This window comes from Lolium perenne, chromosome 2, assembly GCF_019359855.2.
Source record: "Lolium perenne isolate Kyuss_39 chromosome 2, Kyuss_2.0, whole genome shotgun sequence".
Lineage (NCBI taxonomy): Eukaryota > Viridiplantae > Streptophyta > Magnoliopsida > Poales > Poaceae > Lolium > Lolium perenne.
This window is the reverse complement of record NC_067245.2, coordinates 238,487,764-238,512,733: the sequence shown is the minus strand read 5'-3', so window position 1 is coordinate 238,512,733 and position 24,970 is coordinate 238,487,764. Positions and strand designations below refer to the sequence as shown.

General features: G+C 45.1%; 4 protein-coding genes across 16 annotated transcripts; 2 read left to right on the top strand and 2 right to left on the bottom strand.

Moving 5' to 3' along the window:
* Nucleotides 1-6,034: 6,034 nt before the first annotated feature.
* On the bottom strand, nucleotides 6,035-8,172 carry LOC127335342 (uncharacterized protein ycf20). Its single transcript, XM_051361976.2, has 2 exons — nucleotides 7,930-8,172; nucleotides 6,035-6,964 (listed from the first exon to the last, which is right to left on the bottom strand). The coding sequence occupies exon 2, from the start codon at nucleotides 6,944-6,946 to the stop codon at nucleotides 6,479-6,481; it is 468 nt and encodes a 155-aa protein (XP_051217936.1). The 5' UTR covers nucleotides 6,947-6,964; nucleotides 7,930-8,172; the 3' UTR covers nucleotides 6,035-6,478.
* Nucleotides 8,173-8,262: 90 nt separating this feature from the next.
* Nucleotides 8,263-15,806, top strand: LOC127335341 (uncharacterized). Of its 3 annotated transcripts, none has more exons than XM_051361974.1 (5): nucleotides 8,263-11,290; nucleotides 11,697-11,992; nucleotides 12,195-12,353; nucleotides 13,183-14,153; nucleotides 15,055-15,806. In XM_051361974.1, the coding sequence occupies exons 1-2, from the start codon at nucleotides 8,432-8,434 to the stop codon at nucleotides 11,736-11,738; spliced, it is 2,901 nt and encodes a 966-aa protein (XP_051217934.1). In that variant the 5' UTR covers nucleotides 8,263-8,431; the 3' UTR covers nucleotides 11,739-11,992; nucleotides 12,195-12,353; nucleotides 13,183-14,153; nucleotides 15,055-15,806. The 3 variants fall into 3 exon arrangements, with proteins under 3 accessions (XP_051217934.1, XP_051217933.1, XP_051217935.1); XM_051361973.1 differs by having other exon boundaries at nucleotides 14,905-15,806; XM_051361975.1 differs by lacking the exons at nucleotides 13,183-14,153; nucleotides 15,055-15,806 and adding an exon at nucleotides 12,753-12,990.
* Nucleotides 15,807-17,208: 1,402 nt separating this feature from the next.
* Nucleotides 17,209-24,704, bottom strand: LOC127335339 (pentatricopeptide repeat-containing protein At4g38010). 11 transcript variants are annotated; one of them, XM_071826560.1, is made up of 6 exons: nucleotides 22,151-24,704; nucleotides 21,538-21,908; nucleotides 19,583-21,236; nucleotides 18,420-18,449; nucleotides 18,135-18,282; nucleotides 17,209-17,825 (listed from the first exon to the last, which is right to left on the bottom strand). In XM_071826560.1, the coding sequence occupies exon 1, from the start codon at nucleotides 24,661-24,663 to the stop codon at nucleotides 22,897-22,899; it is 1,767 nt and encodes a 588-aa protein (XP_071682661.1). In that variant the 5' UTR covers nucleotides 24,664-24,704; the 3' UTR covers nucleotides 17,209-17,825; nucleotides 18,135-18,282; nucleotides 18,420-18,449; nucleotides 19,583-21,236; nucleotides 21,538-21,908; nucleotides 22,151-22,896. The 11 variants fall into 11 exon arrangements, with proteins under 11 accessions (XP_071682661.1, XP_051217929.1, XP_071682660.1 ...); XM_051361969.2 differs by having other exon boundaries at nucleotides 19,583-19,645; XM_071826559.1 differs by having other exon boundaries at nucleotides 18,360-21,236.
* On the top strand, nucleotides 20,083-21,882 carry LOC127335340 (protein FLOWERING LOCUS T). Its single transcript, XM_051361972.2, has 4 exons — nucleotides 20,083-20,271; nucleotides 21,168-21,229; nucleotides 21,343-21,383; nucleotides 21,653-21,882. Exons 1-4 carry the CDS (start codon nucleotides 20,083-20,085, stop codon nucleotides 21,880-21,882), a joined length of 522 nt encoding a protein of 173 aa, XP_051217932.1.
* Nucleotides 24,705-24,970: the final 266 nt, after the last annotated feature.

Here is a 24,970-nt window from a genome sequence, read left to right as displayed (position 1 = left end):
GTGAGGAAGAACTAAGCAGGCGATGAAAAACTCGAACATAGTCGAGATCGTCGAATCCGAAGAGATCGGCGAGGAAGAAGTAAGCTGGCGCTAAAAACTCGGACATAGTCTAGGTCGCCGAATTTGAAGAGGCTAGTGAGGAAGAAGTAAGCCGGCGATATAAACTCGAACATTGTCTTGGTCGCTGAATCCAAAGTTGTCAGTGAAGAAGAAGTAAGCCAGTCGAACCATCACGCGGGACACGCGTTGAACGTGCACACGAACGCTGGCACATACCAACCTGGGGGTTGAATTCTAATGTATTGTGGGTGTGAGTGTTTTCTTAACCATATATCCATAAACTGATCAGACATGTCTTAAGATTAACGAAGTTAACACAAACATCTCGCTGTTGAGGGGAACGTCATATTCCACCGAAAAAATATTTCTTATTTATAAGACATCAAACCTAAGGTTTAAATTACAGTGTATCGTGGGTGTCACTATTTTTCTAACCATATATCCAGAGGTTGGTTCTTGAGCACCTTCCGGAGCAAGCCAAAAATCTTTTCTTTGTAAAAGATAATATAGAAAAAAAACTGCTTACGAACAAAGCAAAACAAAGTCTCCTGCTTCTGCTTTGACGGCGACTCGTCAAGGTCCGGTACTGGCACTACAGTCTACCACATCGTCCTTTTGTACCAACCACCGTACGAATCTAAATCTACCAACTCCAGTCCAAACTAATCCTGTGTCGACCGAGCGAGCATATTTGGGTTTGTCCCTTCACTCCCGGCTCCCATACGCGATAGATACGTCGGTCTCGCTGAGGACGAGCGACGACACGAGACCGGTGTGCAATGTGTCAGTGATAGCAGCCGCACCGTCCAATAAGACGGGTGACGCTGTGACACGAGTGTGTAGGCGACAAACTAAGCTTAATTTGTTTATTTACCGTCAAAGCAAAAGCTGAGCGGCGCCGGCGTGTGCTCCGGCGCGCGGCGCCTTTTGCTCCGCGCCGGATAGGTCGTTCCCTTTGGCTTTACCTAGCCGCTCGGTCAGGTCGACCGCCGTCTTGATTTGCGATCTCTTTCGTGAACCGTTGCTCTCTAGCTGGTAGATTAGGGCGAACGCCGTGGGCAGCTACTGCTCCCTGCATGTTATGCTACCGGCGGAAAGTGATGCTAGAATGCGTATTGTAAGTTGTAGAGGGAGTACGTGTAATTGTGTAAATGTGTTCGGAATTTGAATTTGGTAAGCTGAACGAACAGCCACACACGGTAACGTCAATTTTGTTGCCGATGACCGTCCAAAACTCTCACCGTCATTATGCTCACCGTACCTGTATATGTCGATGGCCACATGCTGTGTGCCGATGGAGCAGTTGTGAGATATGGCTATATGGGTGGCGAGGGCCTCCGTCGACATATTGCTCTGTTCCTCTTCCCGGCTATTTCTCACATGCTTCATTTTTTGGCATGCCAATCACATGCACACACCACACCCCGCCCCGCCCACTACGGGCGTGTTTGGTAGATCGGGCCAACCCAGATATTCTCCTCCCAACCCAGATTTTACACAAAGATTGTGTTTGTTAGGTCGGGTCGGGGCAACTCAGCACTGCCCAACCCATACGAAAAAGGCCTCAGAGCCTGGTTGAGGAGAGAAGCTCAAATCGAGCTTCTCTGGTCATCCCGGTCGAACTCGTCCCGCAAAACACTGTACTCGCCGCGCCCCACCCCCCCAGCCCCTCGTCCCCACGTTCTTTCTCTCCCCATTTTCTCCCATCGTTCTCTGGCTCCTGGCTCCCCGCTCCTTGCTCCCTGGCTCGTCGCGCCGCCGCCCCTGGCTCGTCGCTCCCTGGCTCGTCGCGCCGCCGCCCTAGCGCCTCCTCGCGCCGCCGCCGTGACGCCTCCACGCACGCGCCTCGTGCCGCCGCCATGGAGCCCTCGCGCCGCCGCCCAGCTCGTCGCGCCGCCGCCCCCGGCTCGTCGCGCCGCCGCCCTAGCGCCTCCTCGCGCCGCCGCCGTGACGCCTCCACGCACACGCCTCGTGCCGCCGCCATGGAGCCCCTCGCGCCGCTGCCCATGGAGCCCCCAGCAGCCGTCGACCGCCGGCAGGATTGCCCGCCATGATGAGCTTCTACCTGCAGGGACTTGATTGATTTTTATTTTGTTTGTTCAAGGTTCTTTGTGTAAAAGTTTGGACCTCTATGTTATTACTAGTCTTTGGACTTTTCCCAACACATACGGGCTAACCAAACAAAGTATGTGTCCAGATTCTCCCAACACATACAGGGTAACAAACACACAGTGAAATCTCAGACTAGCATGTATGAGGTCAGATATCTCTACTGGGAAAGTAAATCTGAGCAGACCCAGTCTACCAAACACACCCTACAAGTACGGAGTACTAGGAAACTCCCCGCTGCATTTTCTCTCGGCATGCTTAAACCGTTCAGCAACCGAAAGACGGCTAAGACTAATCAAGCACCAGCAATTAACCTGGCGTCGTCAAAGTACTAATATTACCACGTAGACAGGGGCGAAGCTCCCAATAGGGCAAGGTAGGGCAGCCGTCCTACCTTGATTTTTGATGAATACATTTAGATGCGTGTGTTTTTTCTGAAAATTTTGAGTGGTCATACATAAAAAAAACAGACTCTGTATGAGAAAGTTATGCTTGTTTTAGTGAACACTGCGCAAAATCGACTGCAAACCAAAAACATAGACTATTATCTCCGAACATATACTCATATTATATGTTCAATGTGAATAACATTGTTTGATAACAGAGATTTATTATTGATTGGACCTTAGTATATATAAGATAAGTTCAAGTTATCCATTATTCATACTGGCGAAATTGGAGATTTTAGAGATTTCTCGATATTTAAAAGGCATGTCATATTTTCTCCGACCGCCTTATCACCCCATTAAGATGACATTGGTTTTACATGTGGCGGCATTAACAATTCAGAGGAATTTCCGGCAACAAAGATAACCAAGACCGAGTTATCCATCAAACAAGAGACAATCAAACATCTTGCTTGTTTGAATTACATAAGATTTTTTTAAAAGAGGAAAAGCATTGCCATTGAGTAGGCATTATTGATATATTTTTTAGGTTCTATTTATAATCAAATATATTTTATTTTTTATTGATTGTGTTTGAACCATATGCATCATTATTGTTTTAGGACTATTTTGCTATTTGCATTCTTAACAGTTCGCCCTACCTCAAATCTTTTTCGTCCTTCACCAGTGCACGTAGACGTAGTAGTGCTAATAGTACGAACCTTCCCCTCCGCAGCCTCATCTTGCGAAGCAAGTTGTTCCCGCTGTTGCAGTTGCTTGGTGACCAAGGCCATGCATCATGCATGAGGATTCATCTCGGAAGTCAAACTATACTCCTAGATCTCGCCAAGCGTACGTACGTACGATTAGCTTCGTTCCAGCATTATGTGGAAAATATTCGACAGGGGTACTACTAGGAGAACAGGTCAAACTATACGTAACTAAATAGAGCCACAGCGCTTCTAGAAGGAATGACAGACGATCAGAGAGCTGACCAAAAATCCATCAATTGTAATCTAGGGTGCGTTTGGTTTATGCCCAGAACAGCCCCACCAAATCGTTGGCATGACCAAAAAATTGGCGAACCATTCGTCCGCCCGCAACTCGCCAACGGTTGGCGAAAAAATACACTGCAACTGGGCGAGCTGGGCTGGGCTAGCCAAATTTCCGGCAACGAACCAAACGGCAGCCGGATACGAGTACTTGCCAATATTTTGGAAAGGCCGACGTTGGCTTTAAACCAAACGTACCCCTAATGTTATCTGGACATGAAATCTCCGAGCAGTCCAGCGCAGCAGATGATGCCTGACGACAGACCTGCGCGTGCGTATGGCAAATGAAAAAATAGTAATAAACTCGAGCTGGCGACGTCACGGCGTGCATCATCTCCCTCGGTTGAGAATTCTGACAGGAACATTGTATGCGTAGCAACGTGGTAAATGGAGGCTGAGCTACTGCTCCGTCCAATTTTAGCTTTTTAAAAATTTCAAAGCCTCACTCATTTATGTTTTCAAAAATTGCGGCATTAAATATGTAGATAGATATGCTCATGAGAAGTGTATGAAAAAGTTCCGGAAAAAATACTTTAAAATTTTGGAAAATACGAAAAACTAAATTTCTGATAAAAGGATATACTACAGTGATAATATTTTACTTCCATTTGCCGTCAGAAATTTGTCTTTTTTATATTGTTTAAAATACGAAGTATTTATAACGGGACTTCTTTGCACACATGCCACCTGTATATGTGATATGTCTATCTATATATTTAATGCCATAATTATTTGAGACTTAGAAACGCGAGATTTTAATTTTTTTAACAATCTAAAAGTGAGGAGAGCATTGGTGCCCATATGTCAAAGACACTTTCCGATTTTTCATTCATTTATATTGTTGTTTACTGAACTGCTCTTTTTTGGAGTTGGATTAATTATTAGTGGATGTTCCGTTGGATGACATCATTAACAGCTTTTTTATGCTTTTTTTAACTGAGAATGGAGACAAACTAAAGTATTGCCTTGTCAGGCACTAAAATACTATGGTATTGATATACCACCTCCGTTTCAAGAAATAATGTGCCCTCGTTTTACGTATTTTTTGTTTGACTAAAAATTACATTAAATAGATAAAAATTGTGTGTATGAAATTAGTATCATTAAAAAGTGTTTTTCAATATGAATCCAACAATACTAATAACATAAAATATAATCAAGATTTTATTGCTCAATTTGTATGGTCAAAATTGACCTTGAAAAACGCGTAGGCCTTATTCTTTAAAACTGAGGTAGTACTTCAGTTCTTAAAAACTTTATTGCCAAACTAGGGCTAACCTTTTTTTATCTCGCTTTTGTATTGGTGGAAATGGAGTGGCCTTCCATTGCTTTTCTCCCTTCTGATATCGGCTCTGGGTCTCGGGGGACACTGTCATTTTACTTGTCAAACTCAGATCATGGAGTTGAGTTCGTAATTTCGGTGACACGCATAGAATGCATCAATGACCTGAATTAACCGCTCACCTCACCTCACACATGATTTGAGCAGGCTGCTCCGGCAAGAATAACCGTTGGGATCTAGAGTTAGGAGGTGCTCATAGGGTTAGAGTGTGCGTGCGTATATAGGGGTGAGTGTGTCCACGTATGTGTTAGCGTTTTTAAATGCACTGTCTTTTGCAACAAAAAAAAGTCTAGAGGTGCAACAAACCTTGTCAGCCACATATGGAACATTTGATGTGATGTGACTCTGACTGCCTGACGCCGATCCAGTTAATTTGTTGGCAGGCAGAGAGGCGCAAGCTCAAATCAACGTCACAACGATGCACACCGATTAACCAAATCTTGTCCCCCAGGAAAGAGCGGGAAATCCGGGCGTGTCATTTCCACCGGGATCGTCTCATTTCAACTCGACAGAATCATTTCGGACGTGTTCCTTCTTTCACACCATTTTTTTGGCAAAGCTTTCCTTCACACTCGGAAAAGAATAGCACTCGTTCAGTTACCTGACGGTGGACGGGAGCTGGATCAAATGGTTCGTGGAACTGTGGTGGGCTTTGGGCGCGCTCGCGAGCGAGGTTACTGTTGTGCGTGGGCTGGCGGCCCGGTCACCCTGTGGGACAGACATGATGACGATAAATCAGGGCGGCACTCAAGGCTTTCTTCAGAGAATGTGTGCTTTTTTTTCACCAGGAAATCATAGGCTATATAAGGCGAGATCTCATATAAGGCTGTCTATTAATCTGGCATCCCGCACTCCGCATCCGCATCAGTATAACAGATACGCTGTGCAGAACTTTGGTGGGCCCAGGTCAGAATGATACTTCTTCACAGTTTTGCAACATATCCACGGTTACAAGTTAGAACTTGCACCTTCAGAGTTGCTACCAGAGTAATCTACAGCTCAAATAAACTAATACTAGTATGAAACATTTCAGTACTTTGAAATATTTCTGGAAAATACTGTATGCATCTTGGAACAGTAGAACATAGCTCAAGCAGCAACCCGTTGCATGTAGGTCAAAACAGCATGCCATCCTGAAATTTGTACAAGAAATTTGTCTGAATATCAACAGAAAGGTGCAGCCTGCCTGCTGAATGGGCTAGTTACAATACTAGCAAAACAAACTCCACTCTAGATTGAATAGCTAGAAGTGCTACAGCCTGTCTGCAGAATGGGCTGGAATAATTTCAAAGCAAGCTCTACTTGAGATTAGATAGCCAGAAGTATAGCTTATTTGCTGCATGCTAGAAATCAAATCTGCAGAACACGTTCTATACCAGATATGGGCCAATCTTCACACATTAATACAAGACTAAGGAACAAAGGTATAGATCCTCGTAACACATCAATTGTTTTTGAGTTCTCTCACTACCTTTGCCCACTTGCTGTGACAGGATAGCACATGAAGAACCAGCAGGAGGTAATACAGCTCAGCTTGCAAGCTTGAAGGCATCAATGAAGAGGCCATACGTGAAACCCATCTTGAAATTGTTGAGGAGTGCGACAGGGAAGGTAACCTTAGGCCGGCTGTAGTAGAACTTGGTGACATACTCGGTCAGGAGGACGCAGACAACTGCTGCTATAACATCATTCACAGCCAAAGCACCGAATGATAGTGAAATTGTCTGCGCGACATAAAAGCCACCCAAGATCGAGATGCCGCCAAAAAGAGCTCTCCTAGACCCGGTTTTGAAATAGTTTCTTGACAGCTCAGGGATGATCCGGATTATGTCAATAAGTCTTCTGCGGCCATCATTTCCCTGCAGGGCACGGACCTTGAGAAGCTTGTACGAGGATTTCCGTGTGAAGTTGCCGTAGCTCGGTGAGAGTATCCTTGTCCCCGCATATAGCCCATAGTTGGGAGGACCAATGGCAATTGAACTTGACGCACATGCCATAAGAAACACTGTTACCTCCTGAGATGATTTTTCATCACAAACAACATGCAATTAGAGATGCTGTTGCTGCATCGATGGCAAAATTTTGCAGGAAACAAATGAATAACTGAAGAAAAGAAGCGAGACCAAGCAGGGTAGGAAGGTATTAAGAGAAGCCTAAGAAACAAAGAGCAAGCAGGCTATGAAATCGAAGAAGCCGAGAAGAGAATGCAAAGATCTTAGGATATGTTCTCTTGCAAGTCTGATAATTCAGATGTACATTATGCCCTAGGACAGTGGCGGAGCTAGCTCAATCAAGGAACCACGGCAAAGCATGTTAGTTGAAACGCTGCCCAGAATTTGAACCCATAAACATCGATCTTAACCTCGTCTCACACTATTATTTAATGGAGTCTGGCCGGAGCAGCCCGGGGTTGCCAGGAGCTAGCTCCACCCCTGCCCTTGGAGACTATACTTGATACAATACCAAAATACCAAACTATTCCGGCAGGGGAAGATGCTATAGCTAGGAGTTAATAGCAGCAATTGTAGTACAAATAACAGGAAAGCACTCGCAGTGGTTCACACTTCACTGCCTCAAGCATTTATTTTTTCTGAGATAAACGGTCAAGCACGTTAACATGGATACAGTGTGTCCTTGGAAAACAGTGGTATGGCTACGGTTGGACTCATGCCACACTGGCACAATCACTTCAGATGTGAATAATCTCTAGCTGTTCAGCAATGTTGCTCAAGTAACTAAACCTAACAGTACGCAGGCAGAAAGCAATCTAATTTTGGTTCATGAGCATGACATCTAGGCCAATCCGGCAATCCACAAGATCCCCAATTCGCAGATCTGGCAAGAGGAACTATCACGCACCAGTGTGGCTTCCTAACAACAGAACTGTGAACTTGCGAACAACGAAACCCTGCCTAACGCTAAGGGTTACTAAAAAACAAGGAAAAACATGACATCTATCTGGGATGAAGCTCAAACTCACCCGCGCGGCTCCAAATGGTAGCGACGGTGCTGCAGGGGAATTGCGTCGAACAGATGGCGCGCGAGCTCCAGGTTCACAGCAAATCGTGCGTCAGAGGACTGGTTGGTTGATGATCCGCTCCCCAGATTGCAATTACGGAGGCGTATGCGCTGGATTAGCCCAGGAACGAGAGAGGGCAGGAGGAAAAACAGAGGTGGAGACGGCGAGAAGAGCGAGGCAGGAGAGAGATCAGATGAGGGAGCTGTGGACTGTGGTGGACTTTCTCCATCAGTGTGACTAGGGGCCCCACCGTCAGAGCCCAGAGCTACTAGCTTACAGAAGCCATTTTACCGAAATAACCCTCTACTAGGGTTTATCCCCTACCTCCGCCACCCCCAAAACCTCCATGGCCGGAGCGCCACCAATCCCCACCACCGCCGCCGCCGCCGCCCGCCGCCTCTGCCTCCATTTCCACATCCCAACCACCGTCCCTCCTCACGCCCACCACTGCTCCCGCTGACCCATGATCACCCGCCGTGCGGCGGCGGTAGCCCTACGCGCCTCCCTGCGCCGCGCATGCTCCTCCCACGCCGCCAACTCCGACGACCCCCTCTTTGGCCTCTTCGACGCCACCGCGCCGCACCCCGAGCCCCGCCTCCTCCCCAAAGATTTCGCCTTTATCAAGCACCCCGCCCCTGCGCTCCCCGCCGCCGCCCTCCCGCCCCCGGAGGCCGTCCTGATCTCCAAGGCGGTCCGAGCCTACGGCGCCGACTTCGACGGGAAGGCGGAGCGGTTCCTGCGCCGGTACCGCGAGTTCCTGACCGACTCCCTCGTGGTCGCGGTGCTCCGGGCGGTGCGCTCCCCGGAGCTCTGCGTCAGGTTCTTCCTCTGGGCGGAGCGGCAGGTGGGGTACAGCCACACCGGCGCCTGCTACGACGCGCTCGCCGAGGTTCTGGGCTTCGAAGACCGTGCCCTGACCACCCACAGGCTGCTCAGGGAGATTGGGGAGGATGACCGCGAGGTGCTCGGCAGACTGCTCAATGTGCTGGTGCGGCGGTGCTGCCGCCGCGGCCTGTGGGGCGAGGCGCTGGAGGAGGTCGGGAGGCTCAAGGACTTTGGGTACAGGCCGTCCGCGGTGACCTACAATGCGCTGGTGCAGGTGCTCGCGAGCGCGGGGCAGGTGGAGATGGGGTTCCGGGTGCACAAGGAGATGTCGGCGTCGGGGTTCTGCATGGACAGGTCCACGGTCGGATGCTTTGCCGAGGCGCTGTGCAAGGATGGGCGCTGGACCGATGCGCTTGACATGGTAGAGAGGGAGGATTTCAAGCTCGACACGGTGCTGTGCACCCAGATGATCAGTGGGCTGATGGAGGCCTCCCTCTTCAATGAGGCGATGTCATTTCTTCATAGGATGAGGTGCAACTCGTGTATACCGAATGCGATAACGTATAGGACGCTGCTCTCGGGATTCCTGAAAAAGAAGGAGCTTGGCTGGTGTAAGAGGATCATCAACATGATGATGGCAGAGGGTTGCAGTCCGAATCCTGCGTTTTTCAATTCGCTTGTGCATAGTTATTGCAGTGCCGAGGATTATGCGTATGCATATAAGCTCCTTAATAGGATGAAAACTTGTGGTTGCCCTCCTGGTTACGTTGTGTACAACATATTTATTGGAAGTATTTGTGGCCGAGAACAATTGCCAAAGCCGGAGCTGTTGGATTTGGCGGAGAAAGTTTACGAGGAGATGCTGGTTGCTGGTTGCGTTCTTAATAAGATTAACACTGCCAATTTTGTTCGGTGCCTTTGTGGTGCTGGCAAATTTGAAAAGGCATTTCAGATCATGAAGGAGATGATGAGGAAAGGCTTTGTTCCTGATGCAAGCACGTACTATAAGGTCATCACTTTTCTGTGCCAGGCTAATAAGGTAGACAAGGCGCTCCTTTTGTTTGAAGAGATGAAGAGGGCGGGTGTTAATCCAGATGTGTACACGTACACAATTTTGATTGATGGCTTTTGTAAGGCTGGTCTCATTGAACAAGCCCGGAGCTGGTTTGATGAAATGACAAGTGCAGGCTGCTCACCAACTGTAGTAACGTATACTGCATTGCTTCATGCTTATCTGAAATCTAAGCAGCTCTTGCAGGCTAATGACATTTTCCATAGAATGGTTGATGATGCCTGCTATCCAAATGCTGTTACATACAGTGCACTAATTGATGGCCTCTGTAAGGCGGGCGAAGTCCAAAAGGCTTGTGAAATCTACGCCAAGTTAATAGGAGCTTCTGACAATGTAGAAACTGATTTCTACTTTGAAAACAAGGGCGTAGACACTATTTCTCCAAATGTTATCACATATGGTGCACTCGTAGATGGTTTGTGCAAGGCTCAAAAGGTGGCTGATGCTCATGAGTTGCTAGATTCTATGCTATCAGCTGGCTGTGAGCCCAATCAGATTGTTTATGATGCTCTGATTGATGGTTTTTGCAAAGTTGGAAAAATCGATAATGCTCAGGAGGTATTTCTGAGAATGACTAAGTGTGGTTACTTGCCTAGTGTGCATACGTACACGTCCTTGATTGACCGGATGTTCAAGGATGGAAGACTGGACCTCGCAATGAAAGTTCTGTCTCAAATGCTGAAGGATTCCTGTAGTCCTAACGTTGTTACTTACACAGCTATGGTTGATGGGCTCTGTAAAATAGGTGAAACAGAAAAGGCCCTAAACCTGCTGTCATTGATGGAAAAGAAGGGCTGCAGTCCAAATGTTGTAACTTACACTGCGCTAATAGACGGACTCGGGAAAGCTGGTAAAGTTGATGCAAGTCTCAAGCTTTTTACGCAAATGAAGACAAAAGGGTGTGCTCCCAATTATGTTACATACAGAGTACTGATAAACCATTGTTGTGCTGTTGGTCTTTTGGATGATGCCCATTTGCTGCTCGATGAGATGAAACAGACTCACTGGCCAAAGTATTTGCAAGGATACTGCAGCGCAGTTCAGGGTTTCAGCAAGAAGTTTCTCGCTTCTCTTGGTTTGCTGGAGGAGATGGAATCACATGACACAGCACCGATAGCTCATGTTTATGGCATGATCATTGATAGTTTTTCCAAGGCTGGTAGACTAGAGACAGCCTTGGAGTTGCACAAAGAGATGATGGAAGTCTCATCACCTCTAAATATGACCAGCAAGGGCATGTACACCTCATTAATCCAGGCACTTTGTTTATCATCTCAAGTTGAAGAAGCAATTGCATTACATATTGAAATGACAAGGAGAGGTACTATGCCAGATTTAAGTCTGTTTGTTTGCCTCATAAAGGGACTAATTGCAGTGGATAAGTGGAATGAAGCCCTTCAGTTGTGTTATGGCATATGCCAAGAGGTCAGTCCACTTCTCACTTATACTGTTCAAACACATACCTTTATCTTCTTCCTATATTCTGCTATAGATGAAACGTTGTCTGCCCCATAATACCCGTCACCAATAACTCTCCATTTAGATATATCTTGGAAAGCGTAGCTTGAATGGCACATACCTGAGCACAATTATACTGCTAGTTTCAGTTCACCCTCAAATTGTATATTCAAACAGAAGAGCGCATGTAATATGCCGTAAACGGCCTCTACATCTTGTTTCATATTGCATCTCCCACTTTGAACTGGGGACTAGCTTCTTACCAGTTTCCTATTGTTAGATACTGAAGTTATTTTCAGGATATCCAATGCTAAGTATCCTGCATTCTTTAGGTAATTTAATTTCTGACTACTAATATTGTGTATTGAACCAGGGTGTGAAGTGGCAGGGCAACAAATCCTTTGATGGAGGGTAGAGCTGTGCTGCCTTACTGCCTATAACTCCCCATTCTCCTCTAATGAGTCATCTCTAAATCTCATAGTCTGAAACAGAAATGTGCAACTCATGAATGATTGAAGAAAAGAGTACCGGGGACATGGAGTACCACTGCAAAGAGATCAGCTTGATTCATCAACTATATGTTGGTATGCATGTTATATGGATGCTGAAGGATATGATGATGATGCTCGAAAACATTCAGTACATTGCATGCAGTCAAATTGCACTCACGTAAGCAGAACCCTTTTTTTAAGAGTTATTTGTCAATAGTAGCAGCTAATTTAGGTTGTTGCTTCGCTTCGTATACTGCAATATCACATAATGCAAAATCTGCCCCATTTCCATCGTTAATTTATATGGAAAGATCTCATCATTATCCACTAACCAAAATAATATTTGACACTCCTATCTCTTTCTTTTTTTGCAAATTTAGGGCTGGCTGGTTCGTTCAGATGAACAAAGGAATATCATTGGTTATCAAGATTAGTCTTTGTATATAAGATGGTGACTGTTACAGAAAAGTCTTGCCAGTGGTGAAGATACTTGAAAGTTTCATCATCCTTTATTCACCAATTTGAGTGATGTACATATGGTAGAATACAAATTGCTTTGATATGATTTACTTTTTAGTACTCTTCGCTCCTTCATATTCTGCTCTACTGGTAGAGTAACAAAGATGTTCTGTGATCAGAACAACATACTCTAATATCCTTCAACCTTTTGTTCCTGAGCAATCTATTGTGTAGTGCTCTGATATGGTTTAACTGTAAATATACACGGGCTTCTATCATTGTCGAAATTTTCTATTTTTTTCGAAATAAAAAATCTCTGGCATCTGTTTTTGCTCTGGCATTTTGTAACATTTCCGCCATCGTTTATCTTAGCATGTACCATTTCATTTTTTTTCCATGCAACGGGATGTGCTGATACCTCTGCTCCAACAATCTCCTCTTGTTATTTTACTCTGAGAACTTTGTATACTTTAAACTAGGTTGTTCCAGCGTGATGAAGGTCTTGCAGCTAGATCTGCAGATGTATTCTGAGGAAGCATCATCGTTTTCATGGCTCAAATCATGCGAAGCTACATAGTTTCTGCTGGATTTACAAGTTAAACGTGAAGTACTTCTGTGTTCATTATTTACTCAAGTGATATCTTGTATGTTTATACATACATATGTATATGTGTGTCTCTAGATGCAGCTGAAATGTATGAATGTTAGTGTTCTTTACTTGTCTGGCTTCTATTGAATATTGGATCAAATGAGCTTTGCCATATTTATTTATAGTCCATCTTTGCATCTATGGCCGGTCTTTTGAATATAAGTTTAGAGAAAAACATATGATGTGTTGCTACAGCGCTACTTGGGAAAATAATACCTTGCTTCTGCAAAACTTCTAACATTTATGCTTTAAATTTGCAGGGGAGACTGGGAACATACCAAAAAGTTACATGGCTCTTCGTTGTATTGAGTAGTCAGGGTGCCACTTTTGAGATTGTATAGGGAATCGGTAAATCACATGAATATTTTCTGCATTTCCTATTGTTTCTCTTGGTAGTTGCACCATTTAAGTGTTAAGTCTGCATGTAAGTTCCAGTAAGCATCATATCATTTTCCATGCGAAAAGAGAATCTATGCTCATGTCATGGCACTGAATAGAAATGAAAATTTTAAAAGAAGCAATTATTTGCCATGGAATATGCTGTGTGATGCCCGCAGAGCAGTACTCTAACAAGTTATTTCCGTGGTGGACAATTTTGCGGAAAGTAAAGAGACGAATTGTAGCGAGTGGGTATTGCATCACATATTCACACATTTAGATGTTATTATTAACTTATGAAGGTTCTGAAGCAGACCAATGTTCATGACCATTATACTAAGGGTGATCCGTGATTATCTTGGAGTGGGGTGTGATTGTGATGCACTCCATAAACTAAGGTCCCAGATTATCAGGCAGTTCATGCAAAATCGCCAGTACATTGCTCCAGATGATATGATACATTGGGACACACCATATATGTTTGCTGTTCCTGGGGTTGTGTTGACTATCCATTCTCTCTGAACTTAGCCTCAGCTTTCTGAATGACACTGGGATCTTGAAGTGATGGCCACTACTATCAGGCAGTTAGTGAAGAGTCATGAACACATTGCTGGGAACTTTGGCAACTGAGTTTATGCTATTATTCCTTTAATCTCGAGCAATAGGCTGGACCGGTCAAAAGTGTAGCGAACAACTAGGGGAATTTTTAGCCCCCATTACACAAGAATGTCGGCATTCTCTGAGCATTGACATGTGACCATGATCTTTGACAGAATGCTGCAATATAGTTGCGCCTTTTAACTGTCACTTTAGTCAGACAAAAGAAGATTTACTGAAGAAAAATGCGTCAAAGGTAAATACTTTTTCAGAACTAGATCATATCATCTGTGTCTGGAAAAACAAGATTTTATGCATATATTGCACAGTATGTTATTGCAGCTTGTAGTTGCAGCATCTAATTTAGTAACTTTCGCATAAGTTTCACCAACCAATTAGTGCACTTCTTTTTTACCAATTAAAGGAGCAGACCAATTTGGTTGTTTTGCTGATTCGGTCACAAATCCAGATCCATCATTTGCTAAATGTACCAGCCACTAAATGATTTGAGCGGAATAAATAGCAGTCAACTATGGCCGAATGCATCCAACAACTTGTAAAATTCTGAAAAGTACATTACATAGATCTTAAAGCTCCACTGTTAGAAATATTCTTCTAGAACATCTCCAGAATGTGTGCCTTTGAAAACTACTGCAGATCATAGTGCTGGGAGGTAAGTGGATAACATTCACTCTAGGCTTGTTGCTATTTCATGGATACAAAATGAACAAGATTGTTAAGAATCTCATTTTCGTCAAAGTTCATGCAATCATCTCATAAAGAATTCATGCAACAGTTTCAAAATCAACAACTATACAATGCATTGTCTTGAGGCCATTGAAGGCCTGTTATCGCGAGTGGTTAAGAATCTCATTTTCGTCAAAGTTCATGCAATCATCTCATAAAGAATCCTAGGGCAATGCATTGTCTTGGGGCCAGATCTTGAGCAGTGATAACAAATCCTAGGGCAATGTTCAAATGGTGAAGCCTTTGTCCTGTTGTTGCAGGTGGATTTCTGGTGCCACATTTAAAACCTGAGCTCAAGTTTGTGCAACATATCTGGCCAAAGATCATGACAACTAGAAGCTCGTTTGCTCTCTGTTTGTATCTGATTCTGTATTATCCTTCTTAACTGTTTCTATCTGATTGTTCTGAAGGAGCTAACATGGGTGGAGAAGCAGAGTGCCAGAAGGATTAGCTCCTTCAGAACAAGAAGACAGAAGAATTGGCAACGCGACAGCACCCGAGAAGCATTGCCTGCCACCCGCTGCACCCTGGGGATTTGGTTCCAAAGCGGCTAGATCTGAAGTTGAAGCACTGAGATGAGCGAGAACTAATCCAAAGCAGGCAGGTTGACCAATAGCTCAGTCCTGCCACCCAAGTATTTGGGTGCCTGCCTTTTCTAAGCCAAGAAGTTCAGCTCCTGGACGGGTACATGGCGCCTCTGTCATCTTCACCGGTGCTGCCTTGCTTTGCCTGTGTTTTTGTGTGTAATATTTGCCGGTGCTTCCCTCGCACTGAAATCTTGGTTATGCGCCCACGGTATGTGTGTTTTGCTCCAGTGTCGATGCTTCCCTCACACTGAAATCTTGGTTATGTGCCCACGGTATGTGTGTTTTGCTCCAGTGTCGAGGCAATGGTGCCATTGCCGCGGAGACGTCCTTGCGTAGGAGAAAGTCCTCCTGAGCCTACGCAAGGACTCCACTGGTTGAACTTACAGGCTTCTCCGTGTCAGCGCTGGCGTGCAAACTCCGGCGATGAGATCAATTGAGGAAACACGTGAAGGTCATGGTTATGGTAGGGAATTATGCAGTGATTTTTTCATGGAAATAGCAACACCCCATGTCACTTTCAGAATGAATTTTGGACGAATTTGCACCAAATTGGAAGTTCGACCAGTTGACCCCAATTTGCAACTTGTTGTACATGTTAGACAATGTGTATGCGGTATGCTATTAGCTCTATTAGAGCATCTCTAACAGTCCCCGTAAAACTGGCCGAAACCAAAAAAAAGTCCAACGAAAATACGGGTTCAGGCCGAAACTGGGCTAGAACGGAGCCCGAACTCGCGGTCTGGCCCGTAAAACGAATTCGGGGGCCCGAGAAACTTGGTGGCCGCCCCGTATTAAAAAGGGTCGCGGAGGGGAGTTCGGTTTTCTAAACCCTACTCCCCTCCGCCGCTACCACTACCGTGGCCACCGCTCCCCCTCCTCTCCGGCGAGCAATTGTGTCGTCGTTGACGCTGCTCCGCTGCTGTCGTTGCCGCCACCACCCCTTCGTCCGCAATGGGCTGCGCAAGACACGTAGGTAGGGGAGGGAGCCGAATCGACGACGGGAAGCCAGATCCGCGTCTGCCAGGTGTACGGTTGGAGGCGGAGCGCGCGAGGCGGGTGCGCTCCGATGGCGCTACGGAAGTGGTCGCCTGCTTTCGCGCGCCGGGCAGCGCACGACGAGGCGCGCGAAGGAGAAGCCGGGGAGGCGCCCCCCGCCGGCTCGTGCAGCCCACCGCTGTTGGCGCTTCCCCCGCACGGCGACAGCAACGACGACGACGCAGCCGGGCCGCCTCTAGTCTGTGGGAGCTCGGCGGAGGCGGCGGCGTTCGAGTTGGCCGCGCTCATCATCGCGTAGGAGTCCCCGGTGCGGAAAACCCTCTGATGCCGCAAGGGTGACAATCCGGGGCCTAATCTAGTAGTTTAGGTCTCAAATTATCGAATGTAGCTAGAACTGCTATGTATTTTGGCAAATTTAATTTTGGCAAATTTAATGTAAATTATTGATAAATGTAGCTTGATCGGAGTAAAATGGGTTCAATCTCGCAAAATCGCCGCATCACATTTTCCCGGGTCGTTTGATTTTAGGTTTTTAGTTCGCGTTTTCGGTTTCTAATCTGGCGCAAAAAAAAAAAACAATCTCGCAAAATCGAACAGTTCGGGAGACGGAACTCCATTCGATTCGGAGATATACGGGCTCTCTGCTAGAGTTGTCCGATCAAATTGTTTTCTGATCGTGTGTACTGTTAGTGGAATAAACGTGAACATTACTTACTAATTACTCCATTTGTCTATGTATATAAGATCAGTTAATCTTGTCATGAGCAAGCCTGTTTAAGATTGACCAAGTCCATAGAAAAAGATATCAACATTTGCAGTATCCAACGAATATATTATGGAAATATATTTCATGATAGATTAAGTAATTAATTTTTATTTAGTGTTGTAAACGTTGGTCTTATGTACATGGACGGAGGGACTAGGGAGTAAACTCACCTGTTCTCCTTCGAGAAGTGCATCCATGTAATTATGCTCACGAAATAATAATAAACTACTCATTATAAGAATATAAGCATTTGACTTTGATCCGAAAATGATTCGAGCTCGGCTGGTGACACTGTAGGCCACACCTCAGCTAGAGGACAGTTGCTGTCCACGTACGTACGTTTTCTTTGCCATCAATCGATATCCATGTATCCCAGCAGAGATAACGATTTTCAGTACAAACTAGCGTCGTTTTCTGATCCAGCGAGCCAATGGCACGGAGAAGAACAATCCGGACAATGATTTTCGGTACGAACAAGTGTCGTTTTCTGATCCGAACGAGCCAATGGCAGGAGAACAATCTTTTCTGCCGTTTTCGGCAGCTTAGCATTCTGACGATCATGTCCCGGCGATTCTCAGTAGTCCATTTCTAGAATTCCGGCCGGCCGGCGACAGCGGCGACCCATTATTTCGGCGAGTCCCATCGGCCGCGGGTGAAGGCCGAATGGGATGCTGAGCCACGTTAAAGGGGGATGGCGCATTGTTCTCTTCCATCTCCAGTCAAGATTATCATGCCAGCTACAGTTAGGTCCACGGATTATTCTTTACTCAAGCCTGACGTTCGCTTCTTCCACGTAACTCAGCTCTTTGCCTTTCCTGCTCCGTGCCTTTTCCTAAAGAGTCTCATGCATATCTAGTTGTTAGACAACAGAATTAAGGGATTCCATGTACTCCCTCTGTTACATAATTCTTGTCCTGGTTTTACTTCAAATTTGAACTACGACAAGAATCATGAAACGGAAGGAGTAGCGTGTAAGTTTTCAACAGATTAGTTACTGTAGGGTCTGATTGAAAAAAAACTGAGTTCTTCGAAAGAACAACCACTTGTTTTCTATCAATGCATCGATATACAAGCCTTTTGTGTTTTGTCAATTATGAAAATGAACACCCTTGTAGTTAACAGTACTAGTCATCATAATTACCTTACAGTTGTTCGTTTTCCTTTGCTCCAAATGCTATATGAAGGCTGGTTGTGACTTGTGAGCTTCCTCGCCAATTTCTGGAACCTTTACGTCAATGATTATGAGAAATCACAGAGGATTCTTCAGTACAGCTCAAGAGGTCTGCGCTCTGCAAGTGGGAACACGATATCAGAAGACATAAAAGCCAGGGTGCAAATAACAAGAATAAGTTGGGATTCCATGGACCCTATTTGTCAGGAACAAATGTATATTAGAGCTTATCTATGCTTTCCGTCTTCTCTTTACCTAAAGTGTATCAGCCGTGCAGACATATTCCTGTTATGACAGAAAAATTAGGACACCGTATTTCGCAGATCACAATATCAAAAAAGCTAGGACAGTCTGGACGGATATGCCAAAGAGAAAAAAAAATTGCGTCTTTGTGTCTGCTCGTTCATATGAAGCTACATAACCTTGCTCCTTAGAGACCATATTCTACTAGGCAATCTGGGGGAGATGTACGGAGTACGACCAACTTCGTAGAGAATCTACCAGCAGCACATGTGTGTTATACATCACAATCAATGGCCCTTGAATGAATCTTTGAGTCTGGCATGCAAGCTTGTACCCTTAGACAGGCCCTTAGTCACCCAAGTGACTCAAGGAGCTTCTGGTTTAATGGTATACAGATATTAGTTAAGTGACACAATGCCCTTATGGGGTGCAGCTAACCTCAAATTCATTGGAACACATAGCAAGGTATGAGGGATGACGTTAGAAAACTATAGGAACACCGTATGGTAAAAAAAATTGGGATCAAAAACAAAAGAATTTCTTGGTCTATGGTTCCTAGTTCATCTATTACACAGATAACCAATAAAATCCAGTTGTTTATAACACTAAGTCTAGAACAACTGTCCAAAGTACATCAATTCTTCGAGCAGAAAAATCAATGTGCAAAAAAGTCATTCCAAACTCAACCGTGGTACCTTAGTCACATTATGCTTCTCTGAGCATTTAGTCCCCTGAGCTAGATCTCACTTGAAAGAGTAATGAACAATCATAATGGAGAATATGTCTATTAAAAATTCAATCTGCCACCTCATCATCTAAACTACCACTCTATTTCTTAAAGGATGAACAAGAGCTGATTCTGTATTCTAGATGTTGGGATGCATCAAAATAAGCCATACACCTGTACCACTAATTTGCTTCAAAAGACTCTACCCAATTGCAGCACTATCAAGACAATTATATTGGGAGACGTCAAATGAACAGGTGTCAATAGAAATCCAGTAACCACTTTATATTGTCGTAGTATCATAATATTCCCAACCAATCATAAAAACGTCTTTTGCCATTCATATTAATTTGTTGATCCTGGATGCAATACCATTAACATAAAATAATTTATAGTATTGTCTCTAACTTGTATACCACGACGAAACATAACGTTGGAAAATACTGACTTGTTGATGCGTACTCATCCCATTTGCCTACTACTATTGTTGAGGAAGAGGCAGAGAAAGTTCCTGTTGAGAATGAAGACCATAAGTTGTCAATCTGAAAGACAAGTCAAAAGGCAATCAACTTTTCACTAGGAATGTATCATGCCTACGGTTCCAGATATAGGGAATAAGTGAGCGTGGCCATCAGATTTTATTCCATCGATGTGGAATTGCATTGGACACTCCTTCCATTTTGTGTAGGCTTAGAGAGTAGACAGACTAAATATTTCCAGTGATAGCGACTAATATCATATTATATACCTTAAAGTTAGATTCCAAGACGTCTGGAGCTCGTAACTCCTGATATCATGAATGCCTTCAGCACTTGGATTGTTAGTATATATAGGGCATGCAGCTGCACTCATTAGTTCACCCAAGTTCACATTTCAAACTAAGTTAGCTTGCCCATACCACAACCTATTCTTACTCAATTCCTGAAGATTGTTAATCACCACTAAACCATGTCAGAGGCACTTGCCATAGGACATGTTGTTGGGGATATTTTGGACCCATTTGTCAAAGCAGCATCACTAAAGGTTATATACAACAGCAAGGTACTAACCAATGGGTCTGAGCTCAAGCCATCACAAGTAGCAAATGAACCAAGGATTGAAATTGCTGGGCGCGACATGAGGAACCTTTACACTCTGGTAAGTCCATAAGTCTTTCATTACTGCATTGACCAATATTGAGGAGGTATATTTGCGTTCTAGCCAAATAAGCTTGCGCTTGAACTACAGAAGCTCCAACATCAGAAGTCAAACTCGACATTACTATTTGTCTTGTTAAAAGTAGTACGCAACCTCTTTTCCGTAGCATGAGATTTTGGAGTACATGCACTTCAGTTGTTCTCAGCACGTATCTAACACTGAAAGCAGAGAATCTCAGTGTCTTGCAATTTGTACAACCTCATCTGTATGGATTGAGAAAGACCTTTGCACTTCTAATTCTTTATTTCATGTGAATCCTATAGAGATACTATTCTACTCATTATTTTAGCGTCTGCACATATACCTGCATCTTTTCATTCGCTGCTGACTGGAAAACAAAATTATGCACGTCACCCATGAAGTGCAAGAATATTAGTCATCATGAGTAGATGTGGCAATAAATGATTATAATATGAATCTACACATTTGGCTTGCGTCATGAAGGTACTCTAGTAGAAATGTTACCATTGAAACTGGCAAGTAACAACATTAAAGTTACTTTACTTTATTGTATTTTCAGAGTGTTATTTAACTTTGTCTGAAAAGCCTCAAGTTAATGGAAAACTTATATCACTAGGCCTCCTCCACCTAGCCTACCTAGCCAAAATGTACCGCCTAGGCTCGCCTAATTCGTGATTACGCGCTAGGCACTGGTTTGCCTCCCGACTAGTACCCAGCACCTCCGATTGGTACTGCTTCTTAATACAAGGCAAAAGTACATTTCAGGAAGTGTATATCTGGCTATCTGCAGAAATATCATTGTTTGCTTCCATGGTAACTATATTCTTAGGATAAGAACATTTTTTCCCTAAAATAACAACTTAACTTGCTATTAGGTGATGGTGGATCCAGACTCACCAAGTCCAAGCAACCCAACAAAAAGAGAATACCTTCATTGGTAAGACCTGGAACATATCATAACTAGTAGAGGTTACTCAACTTTATTACTTCTATATTTGTACAATGTAATAACTCAAGAGTTAAAATTTGTTCTTATGGTTGTATACACAGGTTGGTGACAGACATCCCAGAATCAACAAATGCCAGTTACGGTGGGTTCAAGTTCTCTTTCCTTTCCTAATTTGTTTTTTCAATGATTTAAAAAGTTACTATCTGTCATTACTTAGGGGAGAAAAACTGAAGATGACAACTACAGCAAATGCTTAAAGTACAAAATAAATATAAAAAAACAAGTAAATAGCATACCTGGATAGTAAGCAGCACATTGTCCTGTCTTTCACACCAATTCATGGCAGAAATTTCTTCGAATTTACATATTAGAATGACCTATGTTAACATGTTAGTGCACATTTTGTTGCAGGAAATGAAGTTGTCAGTTATGAAAGCCCAAAACCAACTGCAGGAATACATCGCTTTGCGTTTGTACTCTTCCGTCAATCTGTCCAGCAAACTATATATGCACCAGGATGGAGACAAAATTTCAATACAAGAGACTTCTCAGCACTTTATTCTCTTGGACCTCCAGTGGCAGCAGTGTTCTTCAATTGCCAAAGGGAGAATGGATGTGGAGGCAGGCGGTACATCAGATAAATATGGAAACCATTACTGTCCATCCTCTACAGGCAGGAAGTTTACTTAAATTGTGAGAGAAGATAAAAAAAAAGGTCAATGTTGCAATCAGTTAAAAAAAGGGTCCCCATCACAAAGCATAGTAAATGCTGGACTTTTTCAATGTATTAGTTAAAATTTTACTCTGGCGTGTATGCACCAAGTAGGGTGCTTTCTGAATGAATTTACCTTACGGTTATGCAAGTACTAAACAATGTGCTTTTGAAATGAATTTAACTTACACTCTCACCTTCAACAACACTTTCTCTTCTTCTTTAGTGAGGAATATATAATTACGGCATATCCAACAACTGTCCCCGTCATGTTCAAAAGCAGATACCTTTGATCAGTTAACAAGTTAAGTGCAGGATGCGGAACACAAAAACTAATGATATCTCAAATTCCTTATGATATTCCTTCAGAAAGCTTCAGGCCTCCTAGGCTTCAAGATAACTTCACAGACTAATCCCCAGCAGTCTTTACAAGGCTGGTATATTTAGCTGTGCATATCTCTTGGTGCAGTTAAGTGCATGGCAGAAACTCTACCAGTCTCAACTCTATCTGATTTTTATAATGCTTGGCAACTTTTTGCCTTGCCTGGTTAATGTGCAACTCAGTCTGAGTTTACTCCAGTGCTTTGTAAGGGTCAGAGTCCATTCCTCCATCTGCCATTTAGGATGCTGAGATTCACTGTCAATCATGTTCAAGAACCGAAGTAATGGCTGGTACCAACCATGAATCATGTATGGACAACTTTGTACACCATTTGGCTGTTCAGACTGAATGCCAGAGAAAACAATGCATATGCACATGGGCAACAATCAATGGTAAATAAACATGCCGCAGACATGCCAAGGTTAGATTGATCACCATTAACCCAAAGAAGTTAGACGGAGCCACATAAAGTGTATGCCCCCCTACGACCAACTGACAGAGTAGATTTTTTTAATGCATAAGTTCTAATCTCCAATGAAAACTGAGAATCTGCCTGAAGAACTACAACCCATCCAAATGTATTTGCTTCATTAGTGTGGAAAGCACTGCTCGTATCTCATCCATATCTTGATGGTTCTTCTGTCCAACTACGAACTCAGTGGTCTTACCATTCACCTCAATGGCACTGGATCCTGGCTCCTTCCGCAAACCTTTTTCGCTTAACAGCCCTCTCACCCTCTTTACGTCAGTCCATCTACCATTCACTGCATATACATTTGAGAGGAGTACATAAACGCCACTCCCAGAGGACTCCAACTCATGAACATTCCTAAGAATCTGCTGTGAAAAATCAACTCGCCCATGGTCCTGACATGCACTCAGCAGGGCTCCCCACGTGAACACAGCAGGCTTCATAGGCATGACCTTAATTAAACCATATGCTTCCTGGATGAGCCCAGCTCTGCCAAGAAGATCGACCATGCAACCGTAATGCTCTTCCCATGGCGAGAGATTGTATTCATTTCTCATCGACTCAAACAACAGGAGGCCTTCTTGCACCAAACCAGTGTGGCAGCATGCACCGAGGACGATTATAAAGGTGACTTCGTTGGGGGGCAAGCCTGAAGCCACCATCCTGTCAAAGCACTCAAGGGCTTCCCTGCCATGACCATGCAGTGCGAACCCATTGATCAACGCATTCCAAGAGGATACATTCTTGATGGGCATCTTATGGAAGACTGAAAGAGAAGTCTCCAAGCACCCGCACTTTGCATACATATCAACCAATGAGGTCCCCACATGCACGTCCCACTCGATGCCTTTCCGCTCTATATATTGATGCACCCACCTGCCAGACTCCAGCGCGCCTAAGCTCGCGCAAGCTGAGAGGACAGTAGAGAGAACAACCTTGTCCGGCTTCACCCCTGATGTTTGCATCTCATTGAACAGCTCCAATGCCTCGCTTGGAAGCCTGCAGTTCACCAAACCACTTATCATGACCGTCCAAGAAACAATGTCCCTTGCCAAAAGCCTATCAAACACCTGCCTTGCAAGATCCAACTTCTCGCACTTGACATACATATCTAACACTGCGTTTCCAACAATGACTTTCATCTCCTTCTCCCGTTTGAGATACCACCCATGCACGGCCTTCCCGGACCGCGCATCCCCCAGCCTCCCGCACGCGACGAGCGTGCTAGCCAGTGTCCCCTCGTTTGGTGCGACATCCATCTCGCCAAATAATCTGAGAGCGTCCGCGAACCGCCCTCCCCTGACGAGCGCAGACACAAGTGCCGTCCAGGACACGACGTCCGGCCTCGCAATTTCATCGAACACCTTCCTCGCGTCGCCACACTCCCCGCACGCCCCGTAGAGCGTGACCAGCGCGTTCCGGACTGGCAGGCGCCCCAGGAACCCGCCCTTTTCCGCGACCGCGTGCGCCTGTCGGCCCTCGCGGAGGCCGCCACGGAGCCGCGCGCACGCCTTGAGCGCGGCGGGGAGCGTGTACCCGTCGGGCCGCCCGGCGTCTCCGCCCGCGGCCAGGACCGCGAAGACGCGGAAGGCGGCGGAGGGGTCGCCGGACAGGGTGAGGTGGGATATGAGAGCGTTGAACGGGTGCGCGCAGCGCGGGCGTGGGCGGAGGCGGAGCAGCGCGTGGATGGCGTCCGCGGGCGCGCGTGTCGCGGAGACGAGGTGCCTGGCGAAATGCGCGAGGACGGCGGCGTCTCCGGCGAGGCCGGAGGTGAGGAGGAGGGCTTGTGCTGAGGGGATCGCGCGCTCCGCGAGAGGGGTCGACGACGCGAGGATGGCGCGGAGGGCGGCCGGCATTGGAGAAGAAAGGGGGTTTCGGAATTTGGGTTTTGTGATCGGGCCCGTACGTCGTTTCAGAATTGGAATATTTTCTGTAAAAAAAAATCTGAAAGGAAATGTTTTCTTGGTTTGAAATCTCCACGCTATTTAGAGCATCTCCAACGGACGCGCTATATAGGCCGCGCGGCATAAAAACGTCCGATATAGCGTGCGCGGGAGGGAATGTGGCGCTCCAGCAGGCGCGGTAAACGGCGCGGCGCTGTAAAAAATTTAGGGCGCGCGACGTTTTGCACAAACCGGAGCGGCATATCTGGCGCGTCGGCTA

What these genes read in the sequence shown, in the direction of transcription:
- LOC127335339 (XM_071826556.1), bottom strand. Translation starts at nt 24,663, where the DNA reads ATGCCGGCCGCCCTCCGCGCCATCCTCGCGTCGTCGACCCCTCTCGCG.
- LOC127335341 (XM_051361974.1), top strand. Translation starts at nt 8,432, where the DNA reads ATGATCACCCGCCGTGCGGCGGCGGTAGCCCTACGCGCCTCCCTGCGC. An exon ending in GTTATGGCATATGCCAAGAG is followed by an intron (nt 11,291 to 11,696) that starts GTCAGTCCACTT and finishes GTATTGAACCAG; the next exon opens with GGTGTGAAGTGGCAGGGCAA.
- LOC127335342 (XM_051361976.2), bottom strand. Translation starts at nt 6,946, where the DNA reads ATGGCATGTGCGTCAAGTTCAATTGCCATTGGTCCTCCCAACTATGGG.
- LOC127335340 (XM_051361972.2), top strand. Translation starts at nt 20,083, where the DNA reads ATGTCAGAGGCACTTGCCATAGGACATGTTGTTGGGGATATTTTGGAC. An exon ending in AAAAGAGAATACCTTCATTG is followed by an intron (nt 21,230 to 21,342) that starts GTAAGACCTGGA and finishes TTGTATACACAG; the next exon opens with GTTGGTGACAGACATCCCAG. An exon ending in ATCAACAAATGCCAGTTACG is followed by an intron (nt 21,384 to 21,652) that starts GTGGGTTCAAGT and finishes ATTTTGTTGCAG; the next exon opens with GAAATGAAGTTGTCAGTTAT.